General features: G+C 40.7%; 1 protein-coding gene across 1 annotated transcript in view; it reads left to right on the forward strand.

Moving 5' to 3' along the window:
• Positions 1-4019: 4019 nt before the first annotated feature.
• DPT (dermatopontin) overlaps positions 4020-12900 on the forward strand; it is a 31027-nt gene continuing 22146 nt past the window's right edge. The window contains exon 1 of the mRNA XM_075264042.1: positions 4020-4327. Within this exon, the coding sequence (XP_075120143.1) occupies positions 4035-4327 (293 nt within the window). The 5' untranslated portion in view covers positions 4020-4034. The remainder of the gene's footprint in view (positions 4328-12900) is intronic.

Below are 12900 nucleotides of genomic sequence, written 5' to 3' on the forward strand. Positions count from 1 at the left end.
GAAATATTTTGCTGGATCTGGACATACTCTTATAGGGCTAATGCTTTAAACAAACATATCAAGCCATGTCACTATAGTATGTTATATACTGACCTCATACTCCATGCTTTATAGGGAGATCAAAGTAATCAGGAAATATGGTGACATATACACAGTGTACGCGGCACATACAGCCAAAGAAAATACACCAAAGTTTACTTAAATTCCTGACACTTGGCTAGTGTCCATTATGCCATGTTCACAGATTGCAGATGTTTTCCAAAGCGTATCCTTAAAAATCCAAAAATCTAAACATGTGGCTTACATGCAGATTTTACTAAGGAATTTGCTGCAAACCTCCTCAAAATTACAAGACGACATTCAGTATTTGGTTTTCTATCAACCTATTGTCTAATGTATATGTATGGGGGTGTCCCAATGCTCTCCTGAAGAATGACATCTGAAGTAAGGACGATCAGGCAAGTGGAATTTCAACATGATCTATCCCTGGCATGACATAAGCCAGTGTTTCTGGAGATGATTGTTTTGGGGAGATGGAAACATTAGCAGTCAGCTGAGCAGGCAGTGCACAGATAAATGTCTAAGGCTGTGTTCACATCTGTTTCCCACCAAAAATTGGCGGAAAGAAAAGTCCTGCATGGAAGACTTTTCTCTCCACCGGTTTCAGTATAAAACCAGCGCAGACCCATCGAACCCCATTATGGTCTATGGGATCCGCAGGTAACAACTGTTTTAGCTGGCAGGCTCTCTGTTGTCACTGTTGTTTTAGCGGGCGGACTCTCCGTCATTCGCATGCAACCTAGCCTGTGTCCTCTTTGGCTGCCTGTACTGTCTTATAAGGACCTAGTAACACTATGCAAAGTTTTCAATCTTGTAAAAATATTTACATTCATTGACAAGCATAGATTTTGGACAGTATGTTATAGAATCTCTTCAATGTTATTCTTGTACATATTCAACTGGAACCCATCAGGTGATTTATTTTTTTCACCCTAAACTGACCCCAGCATATGCAGCATCAAGTAATGACTTTTCTTTTGGTGACCCTCAGTAACATTTCTGTTGGTGAAAAGTCAAGTTATAAGATTTTAAAACCTTACACAAATTTACCTTAACTAGTCACGGGCAGCAGGGAGCAGCTTCATCTAGTCATGTTGTCCTAGATCCCACCTATTGCAGTGTCACTGACATGTTCCTCACTGGCTCACATCAGCCTAAGACCTTACAGGGGTATTCCCATGAACATAATCATATCTCTATACTTCTAGATAATTAAAAGTTAAACATTTTTGCAAATATAAGTAATTAAAAATTCTGCAGTTTTAAAGATTTTCTCTAACCATCTTAGTGGTGACAGTCTGTTATCTTGATCGGTTGCCATAAATACGACCACAAATGTAGAGCCTTTCTATGGTCTGGGACTTGTCAGGAACCCAGCTATGATTTCCTTATTGTAGCTGGGATATCAGGCAGGGACACTACATGTATGAGAAGATATCCCGGCCACAATAAGGACATCATGTGATGTTAGGTTCTACATTCATGGTCGCATCCACTGGCAACCGATCAAGACAACAGACTGTGACCACAAGACATTTAGAGAAAATCTTTAAAACTATGCAAAATATTTAATTACTTATATTTGCAAGAATGTTTAACTGTAAATTATCTACAAATTTAAAAATTGGTATTTACATGACAATACCCCTTTAACCCCTTAACGCTCAGCTCAGTAATAGTACGTCGCTGCAAGTAGCACATTAGCGCTCAGCTCAGTACTATTACTGACCTGTAATGGCTTCTGTGCCCGCGCCATTACTCCCGGCACCCGGCTGCGTTACACAGCCGAGAGCCAGGACGAGCTGCCCCGTTAAATCGCCGGTCGAGCTCTGATCAAAAAGTCCTATGTACACCAAAACAGTACCAATGAAAAGCACAGGTTGTCCCGCAAAAAATGAGCCCTCAACCAACTCTGTCAACCGAAAAATAAAAATGTTGCGCATCTCAGAAAATGGTCATGCAAAAACCATTGATTTATGTCCCCAAATGGGTTTTTTGCTCTGCAAAATTACTAACGCATAAAAAAACCCTATAAATTAGGTATCGCTGTAATCGTACCGACCCGCAGAATAAAGGTCACATGATACTTATGCTGTACACCGTGTGGAAAAACATTTAAAAAGTAAAATGCAATGCCAGAATTGATTTTTTTTTTTTATCTACCAAAAAGAGTTAATAAAAAATAGTCAATAAGCTATAGGCATCCAAAAATGGTGTCATTACAAAATGCATCATATCCCGGAAAAATACAAACACTCATATGGCCACATCACCACAAAAATAAAAAAATATAGCTTGAATAATGTGAAGACAAAAAAAAAACAAAAATCGCCAAATGCGTCAGGAGGGGAATATATACTGTAAGCAGTGCGAGCATATGTCAGGGTACAGACCAGTTTTGCAGCTTACAAGAGAAAATACAATAGAAGAGACCCCCAAAGTGACACCCCCCCCCCAATCATAGGAGCTACTGGGACATAGTAACATAGTAGGGAATTTGGTGCTCCCAATGTACTCCGCACAGCTTCCATATTCCCTCTTCACCATCCGCTGTGCATTCACGTCTGGGATACTAATACTCACTACACCCCCTGATAAATTCTTTGAGGGGTGCAGTTTCCAAAATGGGGTGACTTGTGGGGGTTTCCCACTGTTGTGGTACTTCTAGGGCTCTGTAAATGCAACATGGTGTCTAAAAACCATCCTATTGAAATTGCTGCCCGAAATCCCTAAAGGTGCTCTTTGATTTCTGAGGACACGTATTGAGTCGCGTTGCACAGAAGGGCCACATATGGGATATTTCTACAAACTGCAGAATCACAGAAATAAATATTATGGTATGTTTTGCTGTTAACCCCTTCTTTGTTACAGAAAAATGTGGTTTGAAATGGAAAATGTGCATAAAAAAGTGACATTTGGAAATTTCACCTTCATTTTGCATTAATTCATTAATTAATTAAGGGTTAATAAAGTTCCTATATACAATTTTGAATAGTTTAAGGACTACCGTTTCAGAAATGGGGTCATTTATTGTAGTTTTCTATTATATAGGCCCCTCAAAGTCACTTCACAACTAAATAGGTCCCAAGAAAACAAAATCTTGAAATTTTCTTGAAAATCTGACAATTTGCTACTAAAGTTACAAGCCTTCTAACTTCCTAGAAAAGTAAAAGGACATTGAAGAAACAATGCCAATATAAAGTAGACATATGGGAAATGTTAGTTAGGAAGAATTTTGTGTGATAGAACTGTCTGTGTTTTTATGAGAATAACAAACTTTCAAAATTGATAATTTTATGAAATTTTCAGTATATTGTCCTTTTTTTAACAAACAAACGCAAAGTATAATGACCAAAATTTACCACCAACATAAACTACAATGTGTCATGAAAAAACAATCTTGGAATCACCTGGATAGGTAAATGCATTATGAACACAAAAAGTAAAAGATGTCATACTTGAAAAACAGGGTCTGAGCCTTAATGTCCAAACTACCCAGTGTCCTTAAGGGGCTAACTGCCAGCCTTATGGGGCATACTTTATTGTGATGACTGTGTGACTAGATGAAACTGTTCCCGCCCCCATGACTAGTTACAGTAAATTTGCATATGCCGATATACGGTACGTTTCTTAAAGTTTATATCTTGACTTCAGCAACAGAAATCTAAGTGAGGGGAACCATAAGAAATGCTATTACTTGGTGCTATGCTAAGTTTTGGGTGAAAAAAAACACCTGACAAGTTCCCTTTAAGCAGTCTGCTTAGGAATCCTAATGTATGAATAGGATATGTTTCCACCTTAAAAAAAAGAACATCCAATTACATTTCTCTTCCATTTTTTTCTTCTGTTAAACTATGACACACTTCTCTTGGCTCGAGATGCTGAACATCTGGAAACCAAATGTTCCCTTGGATAAAAAAGAGCAAGATCTGAAAGTAAGTCCCATAGTCTGTGCCAGGATCACATACAACAAGATGCTGTTACTGTTCGGTGTACTGCTACAGCTGGTACTTGCAACTTGGGCACAATATGATTACTATTACTCCCAACAAGACTACGGAAATGATGATCGGTGGGTTAATCTTTTTAGGCAAGGATTTAACTTCCAGTGCCCTCATGGACAGGTAGTGGTTGCCATAAGAAGCACCTTTAGCAAAAAAGAAGGATCCGATAGAAGATGGAATTACGGGTGTATGCCAACCCCTCATGAACTTGGAGAACCTACTGAATGTTGGTGGGAAGAAATCAACAGGGCTGGACTGGAATGGTAAGAAATGTTCATACAGTAGTTCTACATTGGAGACCATCCAGTTTCCCTATACACACAGGTTTCTAGAATTAGGGTTCCTATTCAATGTTTGTCGGTGCAGAATTGACAGTAGCTGGACTTTAGCTTTCATTGTCCAACCTTCTGCATGCAATGTAGTCCTTAACGAATATGTACAAGAGAATATTCACAATTTATGCCACAGAATATGGATTACTGCAACCATTGGTACAAGGTCAGACTGTTTTATAGTACTATTATGGTGTAGATCTTTGTCGTACAGGAGGGAAAGGCCCGGTGTCTCTCCTCCCTCCACTTACTCTGTACCATTTCCCAACCCTTTGATTACTAACAATGGGGTTCCTCGAGATAGATGAGTCTTGCATTGGCTGTTGCAGTCCTGATGCCGCTGGTACAGTTCAGTGATTCCTGAGCCCTCTGCGCAGGATTTGATCCGCTCATGAGAATGGAAATATATAAGAAATCTGATCTGTTACTGGAGCGACACTACTTGGTAGACATCAAAAACAGAATTATTCATTTGGGTACCAAAAAAGGATATTAAGACTATAGGGGCACAAAGGGGGAATCATTACCATAGGGGCATAAAGGGGGTATCATAACTGTGTCGAGGCAAAACAGAGGTATCTATTACTTTGTAAAGAGCAGTAAGCAGGTATAGTCACTGTGCAGAGGCACATAAAAGGGCACTATTACTATGTGAGAACACTGAGAGAGGCACTAGGGTTACCAGCAGTATGGAGAGTGTGTGTGCAGAGACTTGTGACTGCCAAAAGCCTACATGGTGGACTGGGCATGAATAGAGAAGATCTCACCTGTGGGTCACTCACTGGATATAACTGTACTAAAGGCACTTTACTGATATCTGACCATTCAGTTTACAGCATAAAAATCCCTATTAATCATGATGTAATCCCTACACTTTATAGGGTTCTTCTGAAGCATGAGCTCGGGCCCTCCCTTTTTAACTTTCAGATGTGATGTGATGAAAATTTTTGTCAACTTGATTGGTTGGCCATGTTTCCTTGTACTGATCTCATCAAATCTGTTGAGGAGTATATGTGAGCAAATGAACTACATGTACACTAATGTGACTGAAATGGGCTTTTGGGACTTATTACGTGAGGATCCATCCTTAGAGTAGGTTACCAATTAAAGATCAGTGGGTGTCTGACACCCAGGACTCTCGGCACTTAGCCCTTTGAAGAGGCTCAGATGATCGATGCAGTGTCTTCACTGCTTACCAAGCACATTGGTTCAATGGCTGTCCTTGATATTACTGTACAGTTCATCCTATTCACTTTGATAGAAATGAGCTATGATCAAGACATGTAACTGATGAACATGACATCACATGGCCTGTGAAGCTGAAACGGCGCTCAGGGAGGGATCTAAGGATAGGTTATCAATTAACAATCCTTGTAGTATTAGTAAACTATATACTCATAACTATGATATTATAAGCTACTTATACCTCAACTTTATACTACTTCGCACCATTTGTTATTTGTTGTTTTACATCCATTTGTGACTACTATCTGTTTTTCTTGCTGCTACACTTTGTTACAGTGAGTATTTGGTAGATTCTCTGCTTCTGCTTATGGTATTTACAGCAACAAAAATTTAGGCTTTACAAAGATAATTTAATGTATGACAAATAACACTTTCTGTCAATGTTGAAGATATTCCTGTCTTCCACTTCCACTATTATTCATGAATTATGGATGCCAATTGAGCTATGAATTACTATCTTTCCTGACATCATTTATGTATCTTGGAAAGCTGCAGCTATTCACTAACATAGAGATTTGTGAGCTTTCTTATCTTCTTCTTATTAACTATGCCATATTTTCTCATAAATGCCATGAGTTTCATACTATAGATTGTAGAGATAATGTCTGCAACACAGACATCTTTGACTCCTCACTTCTCTATATATATAATGTCCCACAGCGGCCCCTGAAACCTCTATTATGCCCTACAGTGGCCTCTGCAACCTTTATTATGCGCCACAGGCTACTGTGCCACGGTGGGGCATAATATAGGCTGCAGAGGCCGCGGTGGGACATAATAGAGGTTGCAGGGGCCACAGTGGACCTTAAAACCTCTATTATGCCCCACAGTTGCCCACTCAATTACTATTCCCCACAGTTGCCCACTGAACTATTATGCCCCACAGACCCCGGAGTATAATAATCAGAGATCCAGGGGAGGTCTCTGATTATTTGTCTGCAAGGGAACAATAAAAGTTATGCTTTAAATTTTATCTGGGTACTCTTGGATAGCTGGATCTTTCTTTGCTTTTTTCCTTAGATGTTGATCCCTGACCGTATCAGCCATGCTCTAATGGCCAGGGCACACCTGTATTTTCCCATGTGAACTAAGGCCCCATTCACATCTGCGTTCAGGTTTCTGTTTGGAAAGTCCACTTGAGGACCCTTCGAAAGGAAACCTACACACATTAAAAAGTGGTTACCTAAGGAAACCACACAGACCCCATAGACTATAATGAGGACCGTGTGGTCTCTGATCGGTTTCCGCACGAAAAGTGGAGAGAAAAGTGCTGCTTGCAGGACTTTTGTCTCGTATGTTTCTTGCGGAAACCAAGCAGAAATCACACGGTCCTCATTATAGTCTATGGGGTCTGTGTGGTTTCCTTAGGTAACCACTTTTTAATGTGTGTAGGTTTCCTTTCAGGGGCCCCAAAGTGGACTCCCCGAATGGAAACCCAAACACTGATGTAAATGGGCCTAATAGTGTGCAGATGTGCAGCCAGACAATTTATGGTAAGTCCATGCTGCCTTTGTTGCGGGGCTGCACATGTACTATTGCTTAAAATGGCGTATCCTGGCACTTGGCACATGATGAATGTGGCTGAGACACACTGTGTAAGTGGACCCTTAGATATGTATGTAGGGATAAACTATGAATGGTCCTGCATTTATGCTGCTGCAGCCATGATACTTTTTTTTCCATTTTAGAACACTTTTATTTTCTTTGTCTTTTCATTCTCATTATCAGTTTTTAATGATGTACATTATCATTTCTCTGCATCTGGATTTGCGGTGTTACAGATCCACAGTCTCTGGAGTCTTCTGTAATCTGCTTCACTTAATTGTCTCCCATCATACAACTCAGACTTTCCGGCTGGGGACACACAATGAAGTACATGCAGCTGCTTTGCATTGCAGAGTAAAACCAGCAGCAATAATTAAGGACCTACGGGATAAAGCCTGCAGTGGATGTTACTTGGTGATGTGGGTTTTTTGTCACAGAATATGAATAAAAAAATTTTTTCAATTTAATTTACTTTGATGGTACTGCAGTGGGCTAGCTGGTGTTGTGCATGTTATGGCTAATCTACTGCTTTCTCTTATGTGCCCAACCTAAATTCTAACACCAGATAAGCAAAACCACGCCTGCATGTAATAAACAATGGTCACACAATTCAGTAACACCTCTGTTTTACGGGCAAAGTTATGAAGCCATTGGTCACCACATGAGGGTGGGAGTTTCATTTTTTCAAGTTAAGAAACTGGTTTAACACTATTGAGTTAAGACATGAGAGTCAATGTGTGCCACATTCGCTGGAGTCCCTAGCCCTCCATGGCATAGTGTAATCACTACAGGACAGTATGTCATGGAGAGACAGGGACTCCGAGCATCATAGATAACTATGATGAGCACATCTCTCGGCATGGTTCAAGGCAATGTCACAGGCATACACAGACCAAATTTCATGTCTGAAATGGTGTAGTGTGAAAGTAGCCTCAGAATCACAACTTTTCAAGTGTACAGTGGAGATGAGCCCTACAATGTATAATATACAATGAATAAGAGCTAACTGCAGTTTTTATGTACACATACACTATGTGATCAAAAGTATCCAGATACCTGGCTGAAAATGACTTACAAGTTCGTGGCGCCCTCCATCGGTAATGAAGGGGGCTTGCACCCCTTGTTGTTTTGCGTGGCACTATCACAGCACAGGCCTACATTGATGATATAAACACCTTCTTGCTTCCCACTGTTGAAGAGCAATTGGGGGATGGCGATTACATCTTTCAAGACGATCGAGCACCTGTTCATACTGCACAGCCTGTGGCGGAGTGGTTACACGACAATAACATCTCTGTAATGGACTGGCCTGCACAGTCCTGAATTGAATCCTATAGAACACCTTTGGGATGTTGGGATCAATACCTCTCCTCAGTGCAGCACTCCATGAAGAATGGGCTGCGATTCCCCAAGAAACCTTACAGCACCTGATTGAACTTATGCTTGCGAGAGTGGAAACTGCCATCAAGGCTAAGGGTGGGCCAACACCATATTGAATTCCAGCATTACCGATGGAGGGTGCCACGAACTTGTAAGTCATTTTCAGCCAGGTGTCTGGATACTTTTGATCACATAGTGTATATAATTATATTATATAGAGTGAGATTTCTCCTAGGTTCTCCTTTGCTGTGGTCAAAGGATATGTGTTGGTGTCATCAAAACCAGGCCAAACGGTAGTAAATAGGTGTAAGCTGAAAGTGGGTCAGGTTTTTTTATTAGGGTTGTGAATATAAAAGCAAAACAAATAAAACAGCAACAAAAGCAAATCCTTGCCTATCTGGCAATTACTAGCATATAATGCTAGCTAGCAGCTGGAGAGCTTCTCCCTGCCAGCTTTACCAAACACAACAACGACTAACAATCGCTTGCTCACATGTATCTCTCGTACAGACTGGCTTTCTTTTTCCAAATTTAGACAGAGATGCCTTCTTAGCCTCTCTTAAACACCTGCCCTCTCTAATTAGTGAAAGAGGGAGAGACAGACAGACAAAGCACATTTTTCTGTTTCATCAAAACCAGGTCAAACAGCAGCAGATGTAGGCTGACAGTGGTTCAGATTTCAATGTTAGGGCCCGTGCACACGGAGTTTACGTGCACGCATTTTAGCATAATACACGTATATAGAATTTTCGTGAAAAATTACAATCCCATTGACTTCAATGGAATTTTTACAAGCGTAAAAAACATGTCAAAAAACGCATCACATTTTTTGGTGCGTTTTTTTACGCGTTTTTTACACGTGTAAAAATTTCCATTCAAGTCAATGCGACTGCTATTTTTACACATATGTTCTATGTTCATGTATTATGCTAAAATGCGCGCACGTAAACTCCGTGTGCACGTGCCCTTAGGGTTCTGAGCATGCAGAAAAAAAATAAAACAGCAACAACAACAAAAATAATCCTGAATATATACACATACTCACATACAAACACACACACACACACTCATCAACATTGATATTGCAAAAACAAGAAGGAAAAGTCTTAAAATTATGGAGATCACAGGACTGATAGACATGTTGTTGACAAGCAAATTTAGTATTGAGTATTAGTGCATCACGCAGAAATACATGCACTTGTATGCCTTGGTATGCCTTTAATAAGGTTATTAAAGGTTGTATGAAAAACAAGCCTCTGCCCTCAACTTTGTCTTCGTGTTGTTAGCGTCGATGATCCACCTATATTCAGCAAAATGCTGGCATCGATGGATCACCTGCTCCGGTATTTCAGCAGCTCTCAAGCTGTCCTACTGCTGAACTTGTTCCTTGCACTGTGCCCATGATTGTTCCGGCATCTCGGCAGCTCACTGGGATGCCATATAATGAGTGTGTTGTTGGTGTCGATGATCCCCCTGAGCTCTGCTTAAGGAGAAGTCTGTTGACTTCTGGCTACCTTCATAGCTCTCGTTATTTTAGAATTTTGCGAGAAAGATTTTCTTTTTCTCGGCATGTTTAAAATTGGCAATCTGCCAATTTGGATGAAAGGGGTTTTCCCATCTCAGTGTGTCAGCACGCTGCCTGGAGCAGATCAGGTAATATGCAAATGTTTGTACACAATGGACTCATGGTTATCTGTGTGTATATACAGTACAAAGAGATAACAGACAAAGCTTTATCAGCAACCTCCAATTAACTGAAACACTGCTGCTGTAAAGAGCAGTTTAATATAGTGTGTCAGGGTCTGGGGTTGCTAGGTGGGGTGGCATAGACACAAAAGTCCAGTTTGTTTAGTCCAAACAAAGGTAGAGTTTATTTTCACTCAAAAAGGTAGTGCAGCAACAAAAGGAAACAATACAAAAATAAATACCTGCCCGGCTAGGTTCTAACTGAACATAGAATAGGTTACCTCACCTATAATAGAAGAAATCAAAAGCCAGTTGAATAATTCAGGACACAGCTCCAAAAAACAACCCCTCTGTTTGGCACTCCAGCCAAGCTCTGACCCAATCTGCTGCTGGAGCTGAATTCTTAAGCCTCCTTGACGAGGAGACTTTCTGCAGCTGAATCGCTGCCGGAACATCAAGTGTGGACTGGAGGGGGGCAGAATGACAGGTCCCACTACCAACCTACCTGCCATTCCTAAAAATCCAGCCCAGTAACTGGAACTCTGAAATAACCCTCTGCAGACAATAGTTATCTGCTGAGAAATGTTCTTTCTGGAGTTTTCTCATCTCACCCACCTTAGTAGTCAAGGTGAGATGTACATCCCCTCCATTACCTGACTAGCCATTGGCTTACAAGTGTGTGAACATAAATTCATAATAGTCATGAAGCCATATAATTTACCAGTATAAAAAGTAGCCTATGTGTTAATCGAGGTTACAAACTATCTATGTGCCAAATTTCATCCAAATCCATCAAGCCGTTTTTGCATGATCAAGTAACAAACATCCAAACTTTCACATTCATAATATTAGTAGGAAGGATATTATGTCACACTGAATGCCCTTGGGCATAAAATGATCAAGATTGGCTGCTGGCAGCTCTCTTTGTAATTGCTGCCCACTGACGTCCCATGTGCTTGATGGGAAACAAGTCCAGAGATGCTGCAGGCCATGGTAGAACGTTTAGGTCACACAGGCTGCTCACAGCAGCACAAGCAAAATTCACCTGGCATCGTTCTGTTGAAAAATGGCTCCTGGGACACTATGGAGAAATGGCCATAACACTGGTTTCCTGATGAACAAATCAATGTAACGTCGAGCTATTTGTGTCCCTGAAATGAAGACTAAATGGGTCAGGCTACCATTCAATATTTCATCTCGTACCATAATTTTGGTAGGACTGGACATTCCATTGTGGAGGCCCACTGTAGACGACACAGGGTGTGCAGAAAATACATCCAATCCAGTCATGAAGGGGCAGGTGTCTCTGTGACTATTCACTATATATATAAATATACTGTATACACAAACATACAGGATAGATCAGTATACTGTATATAGAAATTAAGCTATTAGGATAAAATGTTGATTCAGCATAAGCAATGACTAATATAAGGGTGTTTCTGAAAAAAGTATGCCAAAAGCATTTTCAAGCCTAAACATGTTGGGCTATATGTGCTACCAAACTAAATATAAGCTACTATTGGGATAAGTGTCTTAGCTTCATTCTTATCCAATAAGGCTGAAGATATCAGTGATAGCTCAGTAGTTGATTTTCTGTCTTAGAATATCAGTGGCAGATTTTATTGAATCCTGCCATGACAATAAATGCCCACAATGGGATGGGGGTACTCCGTTTCTGTCATTAGGATAGAACCTCAATATCCGATTTGTCAGAAACAGCTGATTGTTGGGGTGCTGAGAGTTGGACCCAAACCAATCTGATTTTAATAGCCTATCATAAGAAAGGATACGCCATCAATATCTGAAACTGGAAAATTCCTTTAATTTTAGATTTGTGTACAGAGGGAGATTTATAAAAATGGGTTATCCCACAAAGACAACCAGGGCTGCAGTTGTCATGCGCCCCCTGACATAAACTGAGAGGCAGCACTTTTTTTTGTCAGGGGCTACCTATTGGATTATTCCACAAGTAGTGGCCGATATTTTACTCACCGATCCGCTTTCCTGTCTAGTCCTGCCTCTATTTCTTCCTCCTCGCGCTGCAGTGTTCATCAATAACTGCCCCATGGAGGCCAGATGCAACAGGAACGGGGATTGGTGAATAAAACTTTGGTGTCTACCTGTTGGAATAATCCAAGAGGTAATAGCCAAACTCGTGTAGCCCCAGGAAAGGTGAGAAAAACAACAAACCTATTCACCTCTACTGGGCGTCCAGCAGTAACCAGGCATCCTCTTTGAGCCTCTAAAAAGGGACAACATAGTATTTGAGGCAGGGGTGGGTAACAAAAAAAAAGAGGACAATATTACATGTGGGGGCCAAAAAGAAGAGGGAAGTATTGTGTAGGGGCCTAAAAATGGATAATATACTATGTGGGAGCCAATAAAAGGGGCAATATAATATGTGGGGACCAGTAAAGGGGGCTTTATACTGTATGTGGGTCAAAAACAGGGATTTTTTGATATGCAAATGGGGGGACGTGGTACACAATTTCAAGTAAGGTGGCCCCATCACGGAACCAAAGATTGTCGGGTCAAGGTTTTTTTGGAGGGGGGTAAAGGGGGTTCATTTTTCTACAGCCTCAGGCAGCAGAGAGGCTAGGTTCACCCCTGAAGAAAAAAGCTGATTGGCAGGGGTTAGGAAAGCT

This window comes from Leptodactylus fuscus, chromosome 2, assembly GCF_031893055.1.
Source record: "Leptodactylus fuscus isolate aLepFus1 chromosome 2, aLepFus1.hap2, whole genome shotgun sequence".
Lineage (NCBI taxonomy): Eukaryota > Metazoa > Chordata > Amphibia > Anura > Leptodactylidae > Leptodactylus > Leptodactylus fuscus.